Source organism: Carassius gibelio, chromosome B2 (assembly GCF_023724105.1).
Source record: "Carassius gibelio isolate Cgi1373 ecotype wild population from Czech Republic chromosome B2, carGib1.2-hapl.c, whole genome shotgun sequence".
NCBI lineage: Eukaryota > Metazoa > Chordata > Actinopteri > Cypriniformes > Cyprinidae > Carassius > Carassius gibelio.
In genome coordinates this window covers 22399171-22422033 of record NC_068397.1, presented here as the reverse complement: position 1 = coordinate 22422033, position 22863 = coordinate 22399171, and the positions used below count along the sequence as shown (strand labels likewise).

Here is a 22863-nt window from a genome sequence, read left to right as displayed (position 1 = left end):
CACATATCAAAAGTATGTCATTTTACCTGAAGACTGAGTTACATTTGTTTGAAATTTACATGGTCAAAAATGACTTTAATAAATTAGAATCATAAATTAATTGTTCACAATAAGCTGTAAACATTGAATTTTTATTTTGTCCAAAATATTTTATTGTGTTCATGATACTGATTGTGTCAATATTAACAAATTTTATATTATTGTGAAGTGCTACAGAATAAATATTAATGTTGTACGGTAAATGTGTATTATTTCACATTGTCAAATTGAACACACCGGTAACACTTTGGTGCAGTTGTGTATCCAACAGCACAGTTAAATGTAAAAAGAAAGCACTTTCAATATCACAGAGGACACTGTTATAATGCTTAGACTTGATCGAATGGGCCTGAAACAACTCATATATAAAGGAAAAACATGTAGTAAAATAAAATTGCAGTCTCTGAAGCGGCTGAATTTGTCATCCGGTGACTGTTCCAGGATTTATCCTGCGTATATGTGTGTAGGACTTCCTGAGAGTCACACTGCCATGGTGGGATACTCCACGTGGAAGCACACACTCCTCAGTCAACTTGTTTTTCTCTGGGTTCCAGCAGAGAACAGTAGCAATCACTTCGTTCTTGTCATCACGACCACCAGTAATGAAGAGCTTGTTATTGCAGGCGGCAATGCCACAGCTGGCCCTCTCACAACCCAGCTGGATTATGAGCGTCCAGGAGTCTTCCAGAGGACTGTAGGAATACAAGGCCTTCATCGCACCACCTTTATTTGAGAGGAAAATACACATTTAATCATCAGAGCAAGGCGGTTATCTGTGGTGAGTGGTTTGTTTCATTTAAGCAAAAAAAAAATGGCACAAACCAACAACAAAAATGGCATCCTTAAAGGTCACTGCGTTAGTGCATTTGGCCTCGGTTGGCATCGGGCATTTTAAACTCCATTTGTTTGACAGGGAATCAAAGCACTGCATGTTGTTCGTGGCTAGTTTGCCATTGGGGCCTCCACCTATCACAAAGATGTATTTGTCATAGCTGGCAGCAGAGAAGGAGCTTACGCTCAGCATGAGCGGTGCTGCCTGAAAGGTGGATAAAAATATTAAATTGTGAATTGTAATCAAAATATATGATCAGATTAAATACTGTAAAGGCACAGAAAATTATTAAAGGTGCTGATTTCAACATTTTAATGTGAGAGACAAGTGGAAAATGGGAGGAAATTTTTCAACAGAAATTTCAGCAGCCATTACGCCAGTCTTAACTGAACATGATTTGGTGCTCAATTATTAATAATGGTTCTCATTATTATAAATGTCAAAATCTTTTGTAATATTATAAATGTCACCTTTGACCCATTTAATGCATCTTTGCTGAATAAATGTATTATTTCCTTTTTTATTCTTTTTTTTTCTTACCCCAAACTTTTAAATGGTACTGTGTCATAGTTTACAATAAATATTTTCAATACATATTTTCATTATTATACATTTTTCATACCTGTACTTCACAGATGTTTTTAACAAACAAACACTCTTTCAATAAGATATTTGTTAACAGAAAAAGAAAAAGGTAATTATATCTCTCTCTCTCATTTTTTATTAATTTTATTTCATTTTATTTTTGACTGTGGGGACTGCAAAGGGCCCAAAGTTTCTATAGCGGATACCAGATATTTACGGGACTCACCTCTGTCCAGCAGTTGTGAAATGGATCGTAGGCTTCAACACTGTTCAATCTTTGGGTTCCATCAAAGCCACCTAAAACATACACTTTTCCTCCAACAACTGCCATCTTGTGTCTCCAGCGGCCTGTGTTGAGATACTCTATCTGGATCCATTTGTTTAGTGATGCATTATACTTCCACACATCATGCAATGTTTCCTTGCCACCTGTTTTAAACATAAAAACACATTTCTTTGATCTTGCACATCAGCATCCATGCAAATAAACAGAATACATAGTTACTGTCACTTTATCTCTATCTCAGTGTGTCAGTGTGATGTACTGATGCTCACCCGATATGTAGACTTCATTTCTGAAGGTGACACATGCAAACTCCACCCACTTCTTATTTTCATTCTCAGATTCCATGTCGGTGTTGGGCAGTTTTGCCACCTCTAAGCGACTCCTGCGTAGTGGGTCCAGACAGGTCACCTCAGAAACAAACTTCTCATCCTTTGTGCATCCTCCAATGATCATAAACACCTCAGACTGGAACTCCCGCACTCTAGGTTTGGTGCGCTCTGAGATCACCTATAAACCAGTTACACAAAAATGTCTAAATGTCTTTGTTCTGTTGAACACAGAAGAAAACGTCTTAAAGAATGTTGGTAATCAAACAGTTGATGGTAGCCATTGACTTCCACAGAAAAAAAAACAAAAAAACAACAACAACAATTGAAGACAGTGGCTACCGTCAACAGTTTGGTTACCAGAAGGGGCGCTGCACAAGATCCCAGGCCCTATGCATAGGCAGTCCTAATGGGCCCCCCTCCCCTTGAAAATATATATTCCAGACTTTTCAATGGCCCTCTCTTCCTTTGGGGCCCTGGTAATCAGTACTGGCTTTACCCCAAGTCCAGCGCCCCTGGTTACCAGCATTCAAAGTCAGAATTCATTGTTTACCTTTTGAAATTCAGACCTGCAATAAATTAACTCAAGCTATGTTTGTGAGAAAAGTCGGAATTACTGACTTTTATTATTATTTATACTGTGCCAGAAATTAGCTCCCATCGTTTAATCACCGAAGGGTTTGTGAATAATATAATTTCCATATAATTTTTTTGCAATGGTCAAAGTTGGAAAGTTCCCTGTATAATTTACAGCATTCCCTTACAGACAGTCTCTTTCAAAAGTAAGCAAAGTGGACGTTATGAATACACTTCCTCCAAATAGAAAGCTTGTCATGTCATTATGACGCATGGTAAAAATTCCTAAGCTTGGATTTCGCTTCCTGTATTTGAATGTCTTGTGACCACTTCAACATGACATCAGGAAATAAGAAAGGTCACCTTTGTAAAACTGACCTCTTTGCCTGAGAGATGATAAACCCGGGCCTCCTGCAGCAGTGGGAACACCTCGGCACACTGGCGGATCAGAGGGTCTCCTTCCACCCTCTCTACAAAGTACCATGGGTCCAATAAGGGCAGCCTCACATGTGTGAGGACACGGGGCAGCTGAGCTAATCTTTCATCCTGTCCAGCCCTCAGCCAACGCATAACCACCTCAAACACCTGCTCCTCTTCTGTTACCCCCAAGTCATCATGCTGGAGCAGACTGACCAACACATCTGCAGGAAGCTCAAGGATCTCATCATGGTCCACCACTTGAGAGAAGTTTTGGATAATGTAGGTGTAAACTTGGGCTTTCAAAGTCTCCAGCGAATGAACATCAGCTAGATGCAGGATTCCCACACAGTTTTCCGGGTGAAGGGCTTTTGCTAAGTAACTGGCACAGGCATCCACTATACGCGGAAACTGCAAACATAGATTAGATTTGAGGTCATAACAGAGCATTCATTTTTTCAGGCTTTGCATTTAGCCATTTAGGGATTTAAAAAAAAATTATGTATACTTTTATGCAGCAAAAATGCATTACATTGTTCAAACAGTATTACAATATTACAGAAACTTACAATCCTAAAAAAAAGTGTTTATAGTAAATGTTTCTGAGTGCCAAATCAGCATATTAAAATAGTTTCTGAAGGAACAAGTGGCATGTGGTTTGCATCACAGGAATGTTACAGAAAGTCATTTAAAATTGTAATAATATTTTACAATATTACTGTTGTTACTGTATTTTGATCAAATATATCAGCATTTGTGAGCACAAAAGACATCCTCTGTCAATAAAGTATCCTACAGACACCAAACTTTAAAAGAGTTGTGTATATATACAGTATATATCTACTGTAAAATTGTTTTAAAATGTGCTATATATGCTTTAATCATGTGAAACAGCCTGATAACATATTTGGCCTTGGCAAAACATGTATTGTTATTATGATTATACTTAAAAGTTTATGATTTGATATATATAAGCTACATGAACTATATTTAGCAAACACGTGACCCCACCCAGCTACAGTACCTTAACCCAGATGTGACTACTACAACTGACTGTTATAAAAAAAAAATATCCCCACTGTAAATTATATACACTTTCACTTCCCTGTTATGTTGAGGTGATTTTGATGTTCTTACCTCCAACAAAAATAAACAAACACAGCAAAAATACCACAGATGTACCACTGGGGAAGTGAAAGCTGTCTTGTGTACCTAGCAAAAACATCCTGCTGAAAAATTAAACTATCATACTCGACAGAGACCGCTTTACATAACGGCTATTTCATCATACTAGACGCTCTGCTGGTTAAAAGTCCAAATATTGCCCATAAACGAAAAGTTTGATATAAAGCTGATATTACAAACCTGAAATAGACTGGCTGCCTCAAGCATTCTCTGAACATTGTCCTTGGTTATGATGACTTTGCTGGTGTAAGTGTATTCTAACAGGATTCCCATGGTGTCTGCATCAGTGCCTTTAATATTTACGCTTTCTTCGTGTTTTTCTCTCAAGTCATTACAAAACATTGCTCTGTAAAATATATATGAATTTAAAATTATATTAATATTTATATTAACTTAAATGGTATCTAAAATTAAATCACTGCTCTATTACAATTTTTTTCCCAATAAAAATAAATGTTACATGAAACAAGCAAGCTCATTTCTTCAGATGTGAATGTGCTACTGGCTAACCTGAAATAATGACTGGCTGCAGCAAGTACCACTCGATGGCACTGGAAGCTCTGACCCTGTACGTGGAGGCTGACGTCGGTTAAGCTGTCCTCGAGCCGGAGACTGTGTAGTCCATCCTGCAAATAACCAGCAAACACAGAGTCTTCAAACACGACCTGCCCATCTGGTCGGTTCTCTTGCACCGAGCTCTCTAGCATGCTCAGACCGCCTGCTGAAGCTTCACTCTTGGCAGATGGAGGGCACTCAGAGTTATTCTCTAAAGTGTCAGCCATGATCTGGAGACCCAAAAAGTTCCAGATTCCTACTCTGAATCAAGTTCAACACCATGTGATGTCTAGATATTGGCGAAACACTAGAGCCGAAAGCTGAACTGTTCTTTCCCAACACTCAAAACTTCCTGTTTTCAAAGCGGACTACAAAGAGGAAGTGTGAGCGAGGCCTCTAAAATTTGGTTTTGCAACTTCTCGAGTCATTTAATTTATTGCTATTCTTCTTTGCTACCTGTAAACTAAAAACTGTATTTTTAGAGGAAATCATTTCACATGCTCAGGCTATTCGTCAGACATCACAGCTTCATCAAAAATAAAGAAGTGTCTTAATTATACCTTATGATAAAAAATAAATAAAAAAATAGAAAAAGAATGAAGAGACATCCTTTTCAATTATAGAGATTATTAAACACTACAGTCTGACCAAATAGAATTCACAGTGATATTAATGTGAATTTCATTTAGATTTCATCAAGTACTGTAGTCAACTATGTCATTTAAGAGTCATAACAGAATGATGCAAGCTCAAGAAATGAAAAAAGGGCAATGTTATTGGTTCAACCATGTTTGCTCCAAGTCTGTTTTAATAATAATTTACAAAGCATATTTTTAAGATGGTTTCATCATTAACAAAAACTTTGTATCTCGAAGGAAACGAGCAGAAAACAGACAAAGTGTATTTACTTTTCTGGAATGTCTGAAAATGTTTCTCATTGAATTGTAATGTTTAAAACAAGTTAGATTTAACATGCAAAGAATATACCAAATTATTAATTTCTATGACAACCTTTGGAGATCCATTAAGGTCTGGTATTCTGTCAGAATGTTAGTTAAAATATAAAATATTGCATACATACACATAAATACAAAACATGTAAAAATGTCCTGATTTCTGTTTTTTTTTCTTCCCCATTTCGGCATTATAACCAGAATACATAATATACACAACAATTTAATAAACTTAAGGTTTTGCAATAAAAATGTAAAAACAGGAATGGTTCATTTAATTTCATACAGCAAAATTGTTCCATTTTGTTGAGACAGGTGAAGGCAAATAGGTAGTAGGCACAAGTAACAGGTCATTAAGAGAGGATGGGACATTTCAAGTATTATAATACTTCTCTGGAATGTAAAAAAGGGGAGAAAGTTTTTTTGTTAGGGCAGAGTTGAACAATACTCAAAATACAAGAGAATTTTGACAGAAATGCATGAAATGTTCAGGTACACACTGACCGATGCAATGGTGTCTGAACAGCGTACATTAAACAAATACAATGAGAGACATCAGTAGAAAACAAGAGAGATCTACAGTCAGTGGCTCCTCTGGCTTTGTAGCCTTTTTAAGGCATATTAAAGGAGAGTTTGGTGTGAGGAGGCAAAACATGGTGATTGTGCAAGTTAGTCGCCCAGGTGGAGATGACTAGGGTCCTCATGGCTGAATAGCAAAGGTCCTTTCCGGGACTAGAAGGAAGACTCTGCTGGAGTTATGGAGGTTCTCACAGGAATCGGTCATGTGAAGGAATTTGGCAACTGGCACATAGTGACAAATGGCTAGCGGTTACTCTTCATTGCCTCCTTGGCAGCAAGTATAAGGGGAGTGAGGCTGGAAAGAGGCTTCGCCAGCTTCAAGAAGGGATGCTGCAAGAGACACAGGGTCATTAGCACATTTTACAGAAAATTACCTAGTCATTAAAACCTCGACAGTCTATTACAGAGGTTCCCAAACCTTTTTGTTCAGCAAAAACCCTTAGATGTAAAATATTTACTTTAAAGGGTTAGTTCATCAAAAAAAAAAATCATAATTATGTTATTGATAAATCACCCTCATGTCGTTCCAAACCTGTGAGACCTCCGTTTATCTTTGGAACACTGTTTAAGATATTTTAGATTTAGTCTGAGAGCTCTTAGTCCCTCCATTGAAACTGTGTGTACGGTATACTGTCCATGTCCAGAAAGTTAAGAAAAACATCATCAAAGTAGTCCATGTGACATCAGAGGGTCAGTTAGAATTTTTTGAAGCATCGAAAACACACGAACAACGACTTTATTTAGCATTGTCTTCTCTTCCATGTCTGTTGTGAGAGAGAGTTCAAAACAGAGCAGTTTGTCATATCCGGTTCACGAACTAATCATTCGATTCATTCATTCATGATTCATTTTAGATGGTTCGCGTCTCCAATACGCAATAATCCACAAATGACTTAAGCTGTTAACTTTTTTAATGTGGCTGAAACTCCCTCTGAGTTAAAACAAACCAATATCCCGGAGTAATTCATTTACTCAAACAGTACACTGAGAAGTACACTGTGAAGAGAGAACTGAAGATGAACACTGAGCCGAGCCAGATAATGACTCATTCACAAGTAAAGAACCATTTCTGTCAGACGTGTCCGATTCGAGAACTGATGAAACTGCGCATGTGTGATTCAGAGTGAAGCAGACTGACACACAGAGCATCTGAACAGAACTGGTTCTTTTGATGATTGATTCTGAACTGATTCTGTGTTAATGTTATGAGCGCGGTAAACCGAATGCTTGAATCAAGGGCAATCATCACCAATGACACCATTACGTTGAGCGAAAAAGAACCAAGGAAACATTTTCTTCAACCGGTTTATTGAATCGAACTGTCCTAAAGAACTACTGGTGATCCGAAAACCGATGCAACCGGTTCTTGACTCGTGAACATTTAAAAAAGTTAACAGCTTAAGTCATTTGTGGATTAATGCGTATTGGAGACGCGAAGCGTTTAAAATGATTCAGTTCGATTTGGTGAACTGGTTCAAAAAGATCCGGTTACATCGAATGATTCGTTCGCGAACCGGATATGACAAACTGCTTTGTTTTGAACTCTCTCACAACAGACACGGAAGAGAAGACAATGATGAATAAAGTCGTAGTTTTTGCTATTTTTGGACCAAAATGTATTTTCGATGCTTCAACAAATTCTAACTGACCCTCTGATGTCCATGGACTACTTTGATGATGTTTTTCATACCTTTCTGGACATGGACAGTATACCGTTCACACAGCGGTATAATGGAGGGACTAAAAGCTCTGGGACTAAATCTAAAATATCTTAAACTGTGTTCTGAAGATGAACGGTCTCACGGGTTTGGAACTACATGAGGGGGAGTCATTAATGACATAATTTTGATTTTTGGGGGAACTATCCCTTTAAGTACCTCCAAAAAATTTAAGTTAAAGGGGTCATATGATGCGATTTCAGTTTTTCCTATATTTTTGGAGTGTTACAAGCTCTTATTACATAAGTTACTTATTACTGTTATTACTCATTACAAGTTACTTATTACTTCTACTTATTACTGTAGAAGATCTGTAAAGGTGCAAAGACTAAAGTCTTTAATCCAAAGAGATATTCTAAATAAAAGTTAAGATGCTGCAACGCTGCAACTGTCTTTACATTTATTTAGAAAGATGAAGCTCACAATTATGGAAATGGCCATTACATTTCCGACGAGTGCTTGCAGTGTTCGGCCAATCACAATGCACTGGGTCAGTTGGCCTATCAGAGCAGTCAGAAGGAGGGACTTTGTAGAAAACTATGCGTTTGAGAGAGGCGGGGCATAGAGGACCTACAATAATTTACAGTATTTGAAAAATAATGTGTTTTTTGAACATTAAATCATTTCAACAATCCGTTACTCAAAATACACAAAATGATCTTTACAAAAGCAACATATGACCCCATTAATATTACAAAAAACTAAAAACACATTCATATATTCATGGTTCTCTAGTGATGGTTGATAGTCACAATACTGGCAAATAAACAAAATTCATTTTTCTTTTTAGTGTCTTTTTTAAATGAATGTAAATTATTATTTTAATGAAATATTCATTATTATTCATTTTAACTACAAACATTAAGGCAAAGGTAATTTACCTGTACTTCAAACTTTACTTCAAAGTAAAAAAAAACAAATTTAATTAATTAAATTGACAATTTGAAATTTTACACTACAAGCTGCAACTACTAATAAGGGTTGTGTATAAAATTCTTCATTTTTCAAATGTCAAAGCGTCACACATAGAACATTTCAAACCTCAAGATTTTGGCAGAATACTGTTGAAATGCTGTAAACATTTATCCACAAAAATGTTGGAAATTATGTGAATGTAAATAAAGAGAACCTAGTGCCCATTGCAATCCCAAATGCACTCATCTAAATAGGCATTACCATTTTATTTTGATTAATCTTGTAGCCCTATTTATTTATTGTAATTAGAAATTCAATTTTATTAATTATTCCCTTTTCATCCCCTGACAAAGCCATAGCTAATTTCCTCACAAACTGTGAGGAACACAATAACCACAATAATGTTCACACAGAGTTATTAACTGACAAAACTAATTTGTCATTGCATTTTTGGGATTCAGTTTTGCCCCTTACCTGCAAGAGTTCTTTTCCTCCACCTCTCTTCTCCACATCCATCTCGAGGCAGCGGTTTAGGAAGTCTCTAAAAATGGGTGACAGTTTCTCTGGGTTCTGGAGCTCTGGGGTGCCATTAGTAGCGATGAGGTACAGCGCCTGGAGATGAACATTAAGCATTAATGCCATAAATCTTTTCTTTAAAGTTAAACAGATCACTTAAACCACCGTCATTAATTACAAAAAGACTTATCAAATGAATCAGTGACAAAGTAATAAACGTATAAGACAGGAAAGGCTCACCCTCAGAGGATTCTCATTGAGATAAGGAGGTTCGCCCTCTACCATCTCAATGGCCATGATACCCAGGGACCATATGTCCACTTTGGGCCCGTAGGCTTTACGTGTGACCACTTCAGGGGCCATCCAGTAGGGTGTTCCTACCATGGTGCTTCTCTTACTTTGCTCAGGTGTGATTTGAGCACAGAACCCAAAATCAGCTGAAAAGATAAGAGCAAACAATTCATTCAGACTGTTCTGATATAATAAATCCAGAACTTGACAGTGGGATCATGGACTCACTTAGTTTGACAGATCCATCCATCCCTAATAGAACATTGTCACTTTTGATGTCTCGATGAATGACCTGGTTTGCATGCAGGAACTCAAGAGCTTGTAAACACTGTAGAGGAAAGAGTCAATGTGGTGATGGGAAAAACAAACGGCTTTGAGCTCACACCTACTATGCCAGTAATACTGTACCTCTCGGCAGACAGCAGCGATTTGTGCCTCATCCATACATGTTTCTGTAACCACATCAGTCAGAGAGCCTCCAGCGAGATACTCCATTACCACAAAGAGCTCATCTCCTACCAAGAAGCTGCACATACAAAAAAAACCCAAGAAAAAAAACAGAATGTAGATGTTACAGTAGATGGCTGAAAATATATTATGAGATACAATGCACAAAATAATCAAGTTTAAATAGCGTTAAGGGATGTAACTACCTGTCTACATAGTTGACGATGTTTGGGTTCTTCAGCTCCTTCATCACCAGGATCTCATTGATGATCAGCTCCTTCTTGGGCTGCTTCTGTAGGTTAATCTGCTTGATAGCTACCTACAGAAACACATAACTGTCAGTTAGCTTAACCTATGACAACTAACTATAAAAGCACAAAATAAAACTCAAACAATTATAGTATGGAAGTCCATTTAATGTCAAGTTAATGTAATTAAAAATTTGGGGTCTCTAATATTTTTTTTAAAGAAGTCTCTTATACTCAGAATTTATTTGATCAAAAATACAGCAAAATAGTAATATCATGAAATTTTCCTGCAATTTAAAATTCAGTTTTTATACATTTTAAAATGTGTCACATGATTTGCTGATATGGTGTTCAAGAAATATTCCTTTTTAAATGTAGAAATGTGAATTAAAAAAAAAAAAAAAAAAAACTATGAATGTCTTTATAATAATTTTTTATTACGTTAACAGTAGTGTGCATCAAGCGATCGTCTTAGACCCATATGTAAATTACAGTTTTATTCAAAGACTTTTCTCAGGAAACATGAATTAAAACTAGATTAAGAACTGAATAAAGAAAATACCTCTTGGCCAGTAGCAACGTCAATGGCTGTATACACCGTACCAGAAGCACTGTAAAGAGACAACATTTAATTGAAGCAATCTTAGATTATAGTTAATATAAATTCAGTTTACTGGCTAACTGTTTTTGTGATAAAGACTGACATATTGAAAAAAATAAACAAGAATCATAGAATATATTTACCCTTGTCCAATTTTTTCGTATCTTGTGTATTTTTTCTTGGGGTCTCCAATACTGACGATAGTTCCTGAGATTAGTCACAACAACACAGTTAGGATCTGGTCATACAGAATCACTTTCACATGTTGCAGTGCATATAATAACAGTATTGCTACAGTGAGCATCTATAATGTTTAGTAACCACCAAAGACTTACTAAGTTTCTCCATAATCTCCTCATCTGTCATCTTGCCCTTGCCCTTCTTCTGTTTATCTGCAGCTTTGCAACCATCTGTGTCTGCAACGGCAGCAGGTGCCGGAATAGGATCGATGACTGAACGAGTGTATACCTATCCAGACAACAAAGACACCAACAATATGGTGTTCACTCAAGAACCAGTATGGAAAAAAAGAAAACGTAATATACCTATTTGACATGATAAATGTGAAAAGAAATCTTCACTCACAGATATGGTATGCTGTGGACGTGGTGCTACAACAGGGGGCGGGGCTTCATCATCGTCATCATCATCAGGATCCTTGACTGGTGATTGCTCTGAGCCTTTTTTTGCTGGTGGTGCATCTTTTTCTGAAATCAAGAGGAGGAACATAGACATTAGAGGATGACTTCAACTACAGTTGGAGTTGTGGTATGTATATGTACCCATTTACCTGTAAAACTGAGGTATTTCTGCCTGCTGTTGCCAGTGGAGTCGTAGAATTTGAGCACATCCAGTACAGCCTGAGGGTTTTTCTTCTGCTCAGATTTCGTGATGTTGGAGGTCTGCAGCAGCCGAGCCCACTGCTCTGGCATTCCCTGAGACACAGAAACGGGAATGAAAATAAGAAAGTAAGTTAGGGCCCATCTGATAATTTGATTAATTAAACTTCAGTAAATTAAATCAGTGCACTAAGACAGATGGGAGACAAATGGTCACAGAAATCAATCTAGGCAATTGAATTGGCAATTCTTTCTAGCATCTGATGGATTAGGACAGATCAGGGGCAGCATGGGTAAACTGCACCAGAGGAAAGTAGGAAAGTATGTCTGACTCACAGTGAACTCCCCCGTGACCGAATCGAAGCCCACGTGTATGGTGTGCTCGAAGTCAGAAGGATTTGAAATCTCTGGACGCTCCTTATCCTTGTCTTTTTTTCTTCCTTCAACAGAAAGAAGGATTGTGGTTACATGCTTCTGGTCACTGGCAAAATGACAGATTCCAGTGGACAATTTTACAACCAATGATCCCAAGTCTGAGATGAGCATCTGTGTCCAAAAATGTGATCAATTACAGCATACTATAGAAGGGTCAGTTAAAGGAATGCGCTGAGTTCAATTCAAGTTGAGCTTTATTGTCACCATTTGTGGTATTTGTAGCAGAAATCTGGGTTATAGTAAGTCATAAACAATGAAAGAACACAGGAAAAGTCAAATGTTGAAAAAACACAATTTAAACTGAACATCAAATCTTATATATTACAGTTTCATTCAAGGTGAAAGAGGAGAAAAAAGCTTTTTTATATTTTTAGTATTTTCCGGACTACAAGTCGCACTTCTTTTCATAGTTTGGCTGGTCCTGCGACTCCGGTGTGACTTATCAAAATTAATTTGACATGAACCAAAAGAAATAATGAACCAAGAGAAAACATTACCGTCTACAACCATGAGAGGGCGATCTATGCTGCTCAATGCTTCTGTAGCCTACCCCTGAAAACATTAACTGAAAACAACTGAAAATTGTTAACTGAAATATTAACTTAAAGACAACTGAGAAAGACTGAATGCAAACAAAATGCCCCCCCAAGAGAAAATCCTATTCTGCAGATTACAAACTGCAGGTAGTAAAATATGCAGCCGAAAACGGTAAGCGAGCAGCAGAAAGAAAGTTTGGAGTGAGTGAGAAACTTGTGAGGGACTGGAGTAAAACAGAGGTTATTCGAGAACGGGTCAATCTTTTGTTCGTTATATGGCTTGTCTTGGTGTTCATCTTCAGTCCTCTCTTCACAGCAGTTCAGTCAGTGTACTGTTTGAGTAAATGAATTACTCCGGGATATTGGTTTGTTTTAACTCAAGAGGGAGTGTCAGTCACATTAAAAAAAAGTTAACAGCTTAAGTAATTTGTGGATTAATGCTTATGCGAACCGTTTAAAACGATTCAGTTTGATTCGGTGAACTGGTTGAAGAAGATCCGGTTACATCGAATGATTCGTTCGCGAACTGGATATCACTACACTTCAGTGTTTTGAAATCTCACAAAGGATCGGAAGAGAAGAATGCTTAAAGTAATAGTTTTTGCTATTTTGGAACAAAAAGTATTTTTGATGCTTCAAAAAATTCTAACTGACCCTCTGATGTCACATGGACTACTTTGATGATGTTTTTCTTACCTTTCTGAACATGGACAGTATACCGTACACACAGTTTCAATGGAGAGACTGAGAGAAAAAATATAAAATATCTTAAACTGTGTTCCGAATATGAACGGAGGTCTCACGGATTTGGAACGACATGAGGGTGAGTTATTAATGACATAATTTTGCTTATTGGGTGAACTAACCCTTTAATGTTTTCAGGGGTAGGCTACAATAGCACTGAGCAGCAGAGAGCTCTCTCTCGCAGCTGTAGACGGTAATGTTTTTTCTTGGTTCTTGGTTCTAAATAAATGTGACTTATAGTCCAGTGCGACTTATATATGTTTTTTTTCCTCGTCATGGCATATTTTTGGACTGATGCGACCACTTATAGTCTGAAAAATACGGTAAAAAAATGCACCTAACCACCATACTGCCAATTGCTAATTTCTGAAATGACAGGTTTTTGAAGAGGCAGGGAGAGACACCAATAGCCACGCCCTCGTGCCATCACATGTGACCGGAAAAAAATTATGAAGTGCACGGATAAGTTATTTATAATCAAAACTACAGTATTCCATTAAAAAATAAGACTTGTCAATTTTTATATCATGCCAACTTAAAAGAAAATCCGAATTTTCTGTGGTATTCAACACAATTGCCGTTTTGTGTTGACACAAAATAATGATTTGAATGCACCCTGGGTCCTCTGGTCTTACCTTTCTCTGCTGAGAAGATGGATATGATCTTGTTGCGTGGTTTGTCCCTCTTCTCCTCTGGGACGGAGGGCAGGGGTTTAGAACTGGGGTTTGTTGACATACTGTCCTTGATGCCGAAGTTGCTGCTCATTCTGACTGGTGGGGCAGGGGGTTTGTCCTCCAGCTCTCCGTTGTCAGACATGACAGGGAAACACACTCAGAAGGGTAATAGGGTTTCAGAGATCAACCTGCAGAGGGTGGCAGAGAAACAAACAACATAGCTGATAATGAATTGCTGCACTAAAGCAAATTAAGATAAAACAAATGACGAGAATGACAGATAACAGGCCATTTTAAGGCATATCAGATCCACCCCTAGAAGAATGCAAGCAAAATAAACAAGGTTATTCATCCAGTAAAACTTTGTTTTGAAACTACTATAAAAACCATGTAACTATTTCAGTAAAATCTCAGAGGAGCAATTTCAGAATTTTATTGTACAGACCTTTTATGAAATCTTTCCAACCACCACAACATCCACACCAAAAGTCTGTTAAAACGGTGCAAAACTTACTAACCACTTGCTACTGTGCTACAAAACAACCAGTCAACAACTCAGCATAGACAGAGAGACTCTGTCTCATGTTCTGCTAGCTGCCAATTCTTCTTTAAAATACGCCAACAATGTCCTCCCCTGTGCAAAAGCAACTGATACATTTTGGAGTATTCACTGTCTATCTGTAACACAGAGAGCTGTCACTTAGCTTAGCAATGCAGTCCTCTGAGAGTAACAGTTCTAGAAGGTCATCAACTTAACTGAAAGTGCTGAGGTGTTCAGGCCAGACTGCACAACAGGATGTCTTGCTAAAGATTGCTGTGACGTAGCTTTGCTACCTTTTCTTTCTAGTGGCTATGATAGCATTTTAACCAAAAAAGAACCGAATACGTAACTGATGCACTCTTTATAGGCAGTAACTACAAAAGACCTCTTCTCATGTGAAATATTTCAGGAACTAGACAAATAAAAATACAAGGCACATGGAATTTTTTTTTTTACTTTCATTTCTTAATGACATATATATGGTATAAATGCATATATTTTTCCTCTCTGTACATTTTTCTTGGATAGGAATATGGACTATGGGATTATATTCTTTGTAACAGGTACATGCAAGGATAATTAGATCTTCAGTGGAGCCACAAAAGGGTTTAGGGAAAATTTGAGAGTATTTTTGTTTGTTTGTTATTGTTATGTATTTTAAGAGCTGTCATGTTTTATTGTAAAACTGCAATGGAACAATATTTAGATGAAAATGCTATACAAGTATATCTGAATGGAACTGCAAATTATTCTCTTAGTAATGGAACCGTTTCAGTAACAAAGATGTGCAGTTTTGTTAAATTTTGTCCAAGACAGTTTTGAAGGGCCAAAAGATTTTTCAATTATGTTTTGAATACACACAGTGCAGATAAGCTACAACAGGTAAACATTTTAACAATGTGTCCACATTTCACCATGGGCAAAAATTATGATATAATAGCAACAAGTTTAGCTGAGATGCATTGTGAGGTCCTCAACAGCATTTGTTGTTCAATTACCGAAACTTTATTTCAGTTTTGGCTAAAAACTATTTACTGATTGTTAGGTGGAAGCCCATTTATACTGCTTCAAACTTCCATCTAAAAGTTATTTTTCCATTTTTTTTATTTAATATTGGAATATCAAATCTGGTTAAAAATCAGTGGCATCATGCAGTTGTCTGCATCCTCTCCATCTCCGCCCCTGTCATCAACATGGCCAAATAAGGAAAAATCCTGTCTTACCTTAGTGATGTCAATTTAGCAAATCATGTGCAACTCAACCTCAACGTGACCACATTGTCTTCCTGTTTGACAGCAGTTCAATTGTGCATTGTATTGAAACAACAAAGATGTGATGCAAAGGAGATGCAAAACTTAATATTTAGCCTAGTTGAATTGCACCTTTCACTACATGAATTAACTTCTATAACAGAGACATAAATCCAGAATTAGTGCACCACAAAAACTTAAAAATGTCCTTAAAAAGACAAGAAAGTCATGTTTTACCTGAGCTTTAACAAAGATATTTCTGAAGAGTTGAGAAACTATCAATAAAAGATTAACTATTGCACAAGTCTTGCATGATCTTAGACTAACTCTTGTGAGCCAGTTCCTGTTTCCATATAGAGAAAAACACATGGGCAGATTAAAGATCAGAGGACTTGCTGCAAGAACATTCTCAGAAGCTAGTCTGGTAAGGAAATAGAAATAAAACTACGATATGTATCACATGCAGTCCAATGAAAAAAAACCTACACAAAAACACTTGTTTTTGCTTTCGTTAAGTAGTCAAACAGTACAAATTTATACAATTCATTTCTTTTGAAGCAAAATCACTTTAAACAGCTTTTTCCAGCCACCATACCCCCTCACATTAGCTTGTGAAAAGGCACACAGCCAACACTAAAGGAATCAAGGAAAAAGGAAGCAAAAAGATGCCAGAACCACTACTAATGCCACCTCACCCTGAAGAACCCTGATGGAAGATCCAGTGGAGGTCCCTGGCCCAGATCTGCCACACTCCTGGGACATTGAGGGTCTTCGCTATGGTGTGTCCACAGTCTCTTTCTCCCTGTGCTTCCACTGAGGAGAGCTGAGATAAAGGCGTGTTGATGCAGGCATACTTCATTCCACAGCAGGATAAAAAGCTGCAAGTGCAGTCATGCCTTTGTGCTATGCATTGCTATAGTGATGTACCAGCCCTCAGGCTAGAGATAAGGCTTTACAGCGGAGGAGACATTAGACTGGACATACCTTTACACATCATTGACTCTCGCTCTGAGGAACCACCACCGTTACACAATAATCCTACCACTAGGAATGAATCAGGGTTATGGGAGGTGTTTTGAGAGCTTGATAAGAAAGCACTTTCACCCCCACAAATCTATAAGAGAGGATCTGAAAATATACTATTGTTTAAAGCATGCTTTCATTCAGTATTGAATACCACTACACAGACTACCAGATATCAGATTAAAAATAAAAATCACATTTTTCCTTAAGGAATGTTATTTGGGATCATCAAGTTGTAACTTGCTTGCTCGTAATGACCGTGATTTGGAGAGGTGTGGCTCCCGTCAGCACACAGTGTTTTATAGGCCCAAACACACTTCTGCACGGTCCATTTCATTAATTTTTTCCAATCACAGCCAGTGTTTCACAATGTTCCACTGTTAGTCTAGTGCTATCACGAATCTTACAGCCTCAAGCTACTGTTTGCACAACTATTTCTGTGAAGCCATGGATAACGTGATTTAGGACTCCAAGGAAAACATTTAAGAATTAAATTAGCCAAATTACTTATTTTGTAAATACATTACAGAATAATTTGATAAAGTGTGAGCCTTTTTCAGAAATGACTTGAGATCCGTTTTAAACTGTCCCAAGAATCTTTTTCACTAAGAACTGAATTGTGGTCACAATTTTTTAGCATATTTGTGACCATTTCAATTGTAATTTCTAGAGCCCTGCTGAGGACCACATATTCGTCTGTCAATCAGCCATGGGTCTTATACTTTGCTGGTAATGTTAGGATTTAAAACAGGGTTCCTCAAACCAGGGCCCTGGAGATTTTAGCTCCAGTCCAAACACATATGAGCAAACTAATCAAGGTCTTCAGGATCACTAGAAAATCAAAGGCTGACCAAAAATGGAGTTAAACTCTGCAGGGCAGCAGCCCTCCAAGACCAGGTGTAAGGAACCCTGCTTTAAAAGAAAATAACTATATGGTATGCCTGGGCAATATGGCCAAAAAATGATGATAACATTTTTCAAAGTCAATTTCAAAATTTATCAAAATAAATGTTAAATCTTTATAACCTAATTTTTATATGGTAAAATTTAATTATGACTGTTTGATATTTATTCAAATTAATCGCTTTTCTTCCATAGTAGCATTGACATCAAAAGCCTTCTGACTGTATTGTTACGGAGTGTTTCTCCTGTTTGTCAGTGCTCTTTTATCTGGGTGTAAATTAGAATTAATCAACGAGTCATGTGTTTTTCACTGAATTCAAGTGCTTCACACTGGATCTCACAGCACTGTTTAAAAGAGTTGCCATTTGAACTTTGACCCATGTGGATAAAAGGTCCGTGTTGCGTGGTTCAAATGAGTAGTGCTGTTTCATTATGCTGTTGGTGCATAAACATTATATTGAACATTTATCAAACTTTTATTAGAATTTTATCGAGGAAACTTAGATCATGATAAGTATCGTTATCATTTCATTAGAGCTATAACGATTCACTCAACTAATGATTTGATTCATGATTTTGATTTTACAAAATGAGATTCAAGACAAATTATAAATTAATTGTGTCCTTTTATTATTGCTTGGACAAAATGCTGCACATTTCTTTGTGAAATTATTATACAGATATAACACTATAATAATATACTAATATAGCACTTTTATATTAATGTTCTTTTGTTGGTTTTGATTGCTTTTATTGTTCTCATTTGTAATTTGCTTTGGATTAAAAAAAAGTTATATAAATGTAACAATGTAACAAAACTAATCTGAAAATTTAAAACAAGCCCCAAATCAAATAAATAACAAATCAAATAAATCTCTTCATATAAACAAAAATAAGGCTTTGTGCTCTTTCCATTTAAAATTAGTGGCAACCAACCACTGCATTTTAATTATGATCCAAACAAAGATGCTGCATACATGCAACATGAGCAGTTTTTAATCTAAAGTAGATTTGAAGCAAAAACAGAATGTTTTGACTTCAGTTGAAACTATACATAAAAATATCTGCATGAAACAGCAGAAGAGCTGAATGAGACGCAGATTCACTCTCAGAAAGGAACGCCATTCAAGAGCGGAAGTAAATGTTCAGATTCTGATTAAATATTAACACAAACCATTTTTTTTTCAACAGATTAACGTGCACAGATTAATTGTTTACATTACGACTAGCAATGTGCATTAGTAAAGTAAACAAATTAAATTTCATGCAGACTTTAATATGCATTATACAGAGGCAAGATGAAAAGAAAAAATACTATCTAAACTTTTCTAAAAAAAAAAGTAAGTTCCCCTCAGTTTTAGTTTTCTACTAAATCAATCGCGATTTGTTCAGCATCTCAACCGATTTGAATCGTCACATATTTGAATAGATTTTCAACTGGCTAGCAGTTAATCTTTGGATCCCTACGTTTCATCGTATAAAAAATCTTAATGAAATGCTCATGCTTATACAGAGCTGAGAGAATATATTCAGTATGCTGACAAAAGTGTTTGCTAAATTAAAATGTGCAAATAAAACGATACACTGTTAAGTGAAGCCTGATCTATGCTTGACAACAACTACTGGCTATTCACTTGCCACTGCAGTGACGAGATTAAAACTCAAGAACATTAGAGCGCTGATAAGGAGGCCCAGTGAATCATGACTAAAATTCTGGTGATTGGCGGAGAGATGAGATATAAGCATCCCACAGACCTGGGGGAGAGAGGGAAAACTGTGGAGTGAGTGAAACTGTGGAGGCAGAGAGCTTAACAGCACTTTTTGTTTTAATTTTGTGTACTGTACAGAGAGAATAAAAAGGGTTTCCTGACTACCTCGTCCTTCATCTTATTTTGAACTGCCAAGTGCATGAATGTATATTAAAGGGGGGGTGAAATGCTCGTTTTCACTCAATATCCTGTTAATCTTGAGTACCTATCGAGTAGTACTGCATCCTTCATAACTCCAAAAAGTCTTTAGTTTTATTATATTCATAAGAGAAAGATAGTCTGTACCGATTTTTCCCGGAAAAACACGACCGGCTGGAGGCGTGACGTGTGGGCGGAGCTAAAGAATCACGAGCGCCAGTAGGCTTTTGCGTTGAAAGCGTTTGGAAGCTGTGACTTTACCGTGAGGTAAAACAAACCATGGCTAACAGTCAGATTCAGCGTATATTTATGATCCAGAGGCTAAAATTTAACATGAGCAGCATCAGCAACAACGTCTCTATGTGGTATGTACTGAAACTGTATAGATTTGCTTAGAGGTTTTGGAAAATGACTAAGTTCCACTTTATGTCGTCTTTTTTTACATTTTTTAAGGTGTACATGCTGAAAGTGCAGTTTGATGACAACATCGCATGTTGTTTACTTGATGTGATTACGCGCCGATAGCTAAGTTAACAACACAGAGATATTTGAAGCAGTTTCACTCACCGCCTGTGGTTCCAACACACGATCGTGACCCTTTTTCGTTGGGACTGCATTATCCTTAAGAAATAAACGATACGCAAATCCGTCGTCAAACTGGGCCTTGTTTGTAAAACAAGCCTCTTCGAAATGCAGGGAAACAAACACAAACACTTGCACAACTCCGTTGATGCACTGTAAAAATAAACTCCATCCACTGGTCCCTTAAAGCTGTTTTTTCTTTGGTAATCTGTGCAGGGTTGTCTTGCCCTGGCAACCAAAAACACACTTCTTTTGTGACTTTTCGCGACGCTCTCTTTCGGATCAGTGAATGTGTTTTGTGCTCTCAGTACTCTGCTATACGGGAGCGCGCGCTCTTCCGGCAGAAGTGCCCTTAGGACCCATATAAGGAAATTCCGCTCCATCTAACGTCACTCAGAGCCATACTCGAAAAAAACTTTCCGAAACTTGTGACAAACCGGAAGGAGTATTTTTGGAACAGAAATACTCCTTCAAACGTACAACTTAATTTTTGAAACTTTGTCCATGTTTAGCATGGGAATCCAACTCTTTAACAGTGTAAAAACTCAGTATGCATGAAATAGCATTTCACACCTCTCAGTTTGTGTGAACGAAGAGGGGAAGTGAGATGAAAATGCCAGAGAAAGCTCATGGGAAGCAGGACTCTGGACATTCCCGTCTGCTCCCCTGAGCCTCTTGACACTAGCCACGGCAGGCCTAAACTAACCAGCATGAATCTATTTTTCACGGTTACAGGCTGGTGGGCCAAAAGTAAACATACGGTGCCAGCCCAGTGACTATGCATGCAATGTGGGACCTCCATATTAATGAAAAAAAAAACATCATTATACACCAATCAGCATTCAACCAATAGGCATAATACACTGAGTCCCGTGGACTGAATCTTTCAAACATTTTTGGTCTAAAATATTTGAGCTATGTTACTTCTAATAGTGCTGATTACAATCTTCAAGCAACCACTCGAGAGACAGTGAAGAAAAAAAAAAAGTTCATCAGCAAAGTGCTCCCACTTCCTATTACACACATCCCCTCCTCTTCTGATTGGTGAACAGATAACAGAAGCATTTCCGGATCCTACCAGCCACAACCTCATAGGTCACACACTTGGACTTAATCTGACCAACTGAACCAAAACAAAGATATTAGAGCACACCTTCTTTTAAAGATGTGTGGTTGTGTAGAGGAACTGTTTACAGGAAGACAGAACAGGGGCTTTTTGTATTTGCAGCTTCTATAAAAGGAAATACTGAGCAAGGCTTCCTGAACTAAGCCTAGCTGTCTACCTCCTTCCATGCTGTTGGAGAAAGAAGGCATGTGCTTGTCCAGCAAAGAAGCAGACAACTATCTAACTGCCAAAAATGCTTGCTTATTGTCAAAGAAATGAAAATGTTGTCATCATTTACTCACCCTCATGACTTCATTTCTTCTGTGGAACACAAAATGAAATGTTAGACAGAATGCTGTGAGAACTATCCAGAGTCAGTCACCATTTATTTACTGTATAATTTATTATTGTTTTCATAAAAAGGTGAGTGGTGACCTAAATTGTGATGTATGCCAAATATATAATTTGTTTTCCAAGAAGAAAAGAAAACAACTGTCACAAGACCTACCAGCAAAAACATGAAAGAAACGTTTTGTTTCTCACAAAAGTACATTTTAACACACACTAATAAAAAACAAACAAATTAAGCGTAATGTAAAAGCTTTTTCTTTGCCTTGGGTTTGTTGAATATTATCTGCTTGAGCTGATTCATTTTCTTATGGAGAAAAAACAACCCAGAAAACAAATCGAAATAGCAAACAATTCTGCATTATCAAAACAAGGCTGTCCAAGTATTTACAATAAAAATAAAAAGCGCAGTAATAAATCAATACACAACCCTTTCTGAACATCAAGAGATCTGCGCCCTGTTGACCGAGAAAATTCTGCATTTTTCACTCACCAGAACTCCTGCAAATCTCTTCAAAGTGTTGCCTCCGTCTTTTTCACTCTCGTACACTGGTTTTGCTGCAAGTGTAATGAGAATATTTCCCTTGCTATTATGACTTGCGACGCCGTGTCGACGTGCTTGTAAGTTTTGTTTAGTTAACTTCTTCTTGGACCCCAGGATCTATCTGATATGGCGGAGGGGAAGCGGAACTGTCGACCCAACCCAGTGTTTGGACACTAAACGTAGGTTTCACTAAACGTAGCTTTTTAGGTTGGACAGTGTTTAATCTAAACTATTATTCAGAAAAAAATTAATTAATAGGATTAAACTGCGCGAAAAACGAAGGGTGATAAGAAGTTTTCTGCAACTGTTTGCAAATGGGATTCCGTCCATGAATGCTGACGGTTCTGTTGCATGACGGGAAAT

General features: G+C 37.3%; 2 protein-coding genes across 3 annotated transcripts; both read right to left on the bottom strand.

Annotated features, from left to right (window-relative positions):
* Nucleotides 1-116: 116 nt before the first annotated feature.
* On the bottom strand, nt 117-5168 carry LOC127951278 (kelch-like protein 6). The gene is made up of 7 exons (XM_052549078.1): nt 4757-5168; nt 4427-4592; nt 3023-3472; nt 2012-2249; nt 1683-1885; nt 862-1075; nt 117-762 (listed from the first exon to the last, which is right to left on the bottom strand). The coding sequence occupies exons 1-7, from the start codon at nt 5026-5028 to the stop codon at nt 461-463; spliced, it is 1845 nt and encodes a 614-aa protein (XP_052405038.1). The 5' UTR covers nt 5029-5168; the 3' UTR covers nt 117-460.
* A 406-nt stretch (nt 5169-5574) lies between these two features.
* LOC127951279 (serine/threonine-protein kinase PAK 2-like) lies at nt 5575-22829 on the bottom strand. Of its 2 annotated transcripts, XM_052549079.1 has the most exons (15): nt 22450-22823; nt 21911-21929; nt 14259-14485; nt 12245-12348; nt 11860-12004; nt 11655-11776; nt 11405-11537; nt 11213-11276; nt 11031-11079; nt 10427-10539; nt 10182-10299; nt 10002-10101; nt 9723-9919; nt 9441-9578; nt 5575-6663 (listed from the first exon to the last, which is right to left on the bottom strand). In XM_052549079.1, exons 3-15 carry the CDS (start codon nt 14437-14439, stop codon nt 6577-6579), a joined length of 1551 nt encoding a protein of 516 aa, XP_052405039.1. In that variant the 5' UTR covers nt 14440-14485; nt 21911-21929; nt 22450-22823; the 3' UTR covers nt 5575-6576. The 2 variants fall into 2 exon arrangements, with proteins under 2 accessions (XP_052405039.1, XP_052405040.1); XM_052549080.1 differs by lacking the exon at nt 21911-21929 and having other exon boundaries at nt 22450-22829.
* Nucleotides 22830-22863: the final 34 nt, after the last annotated feature.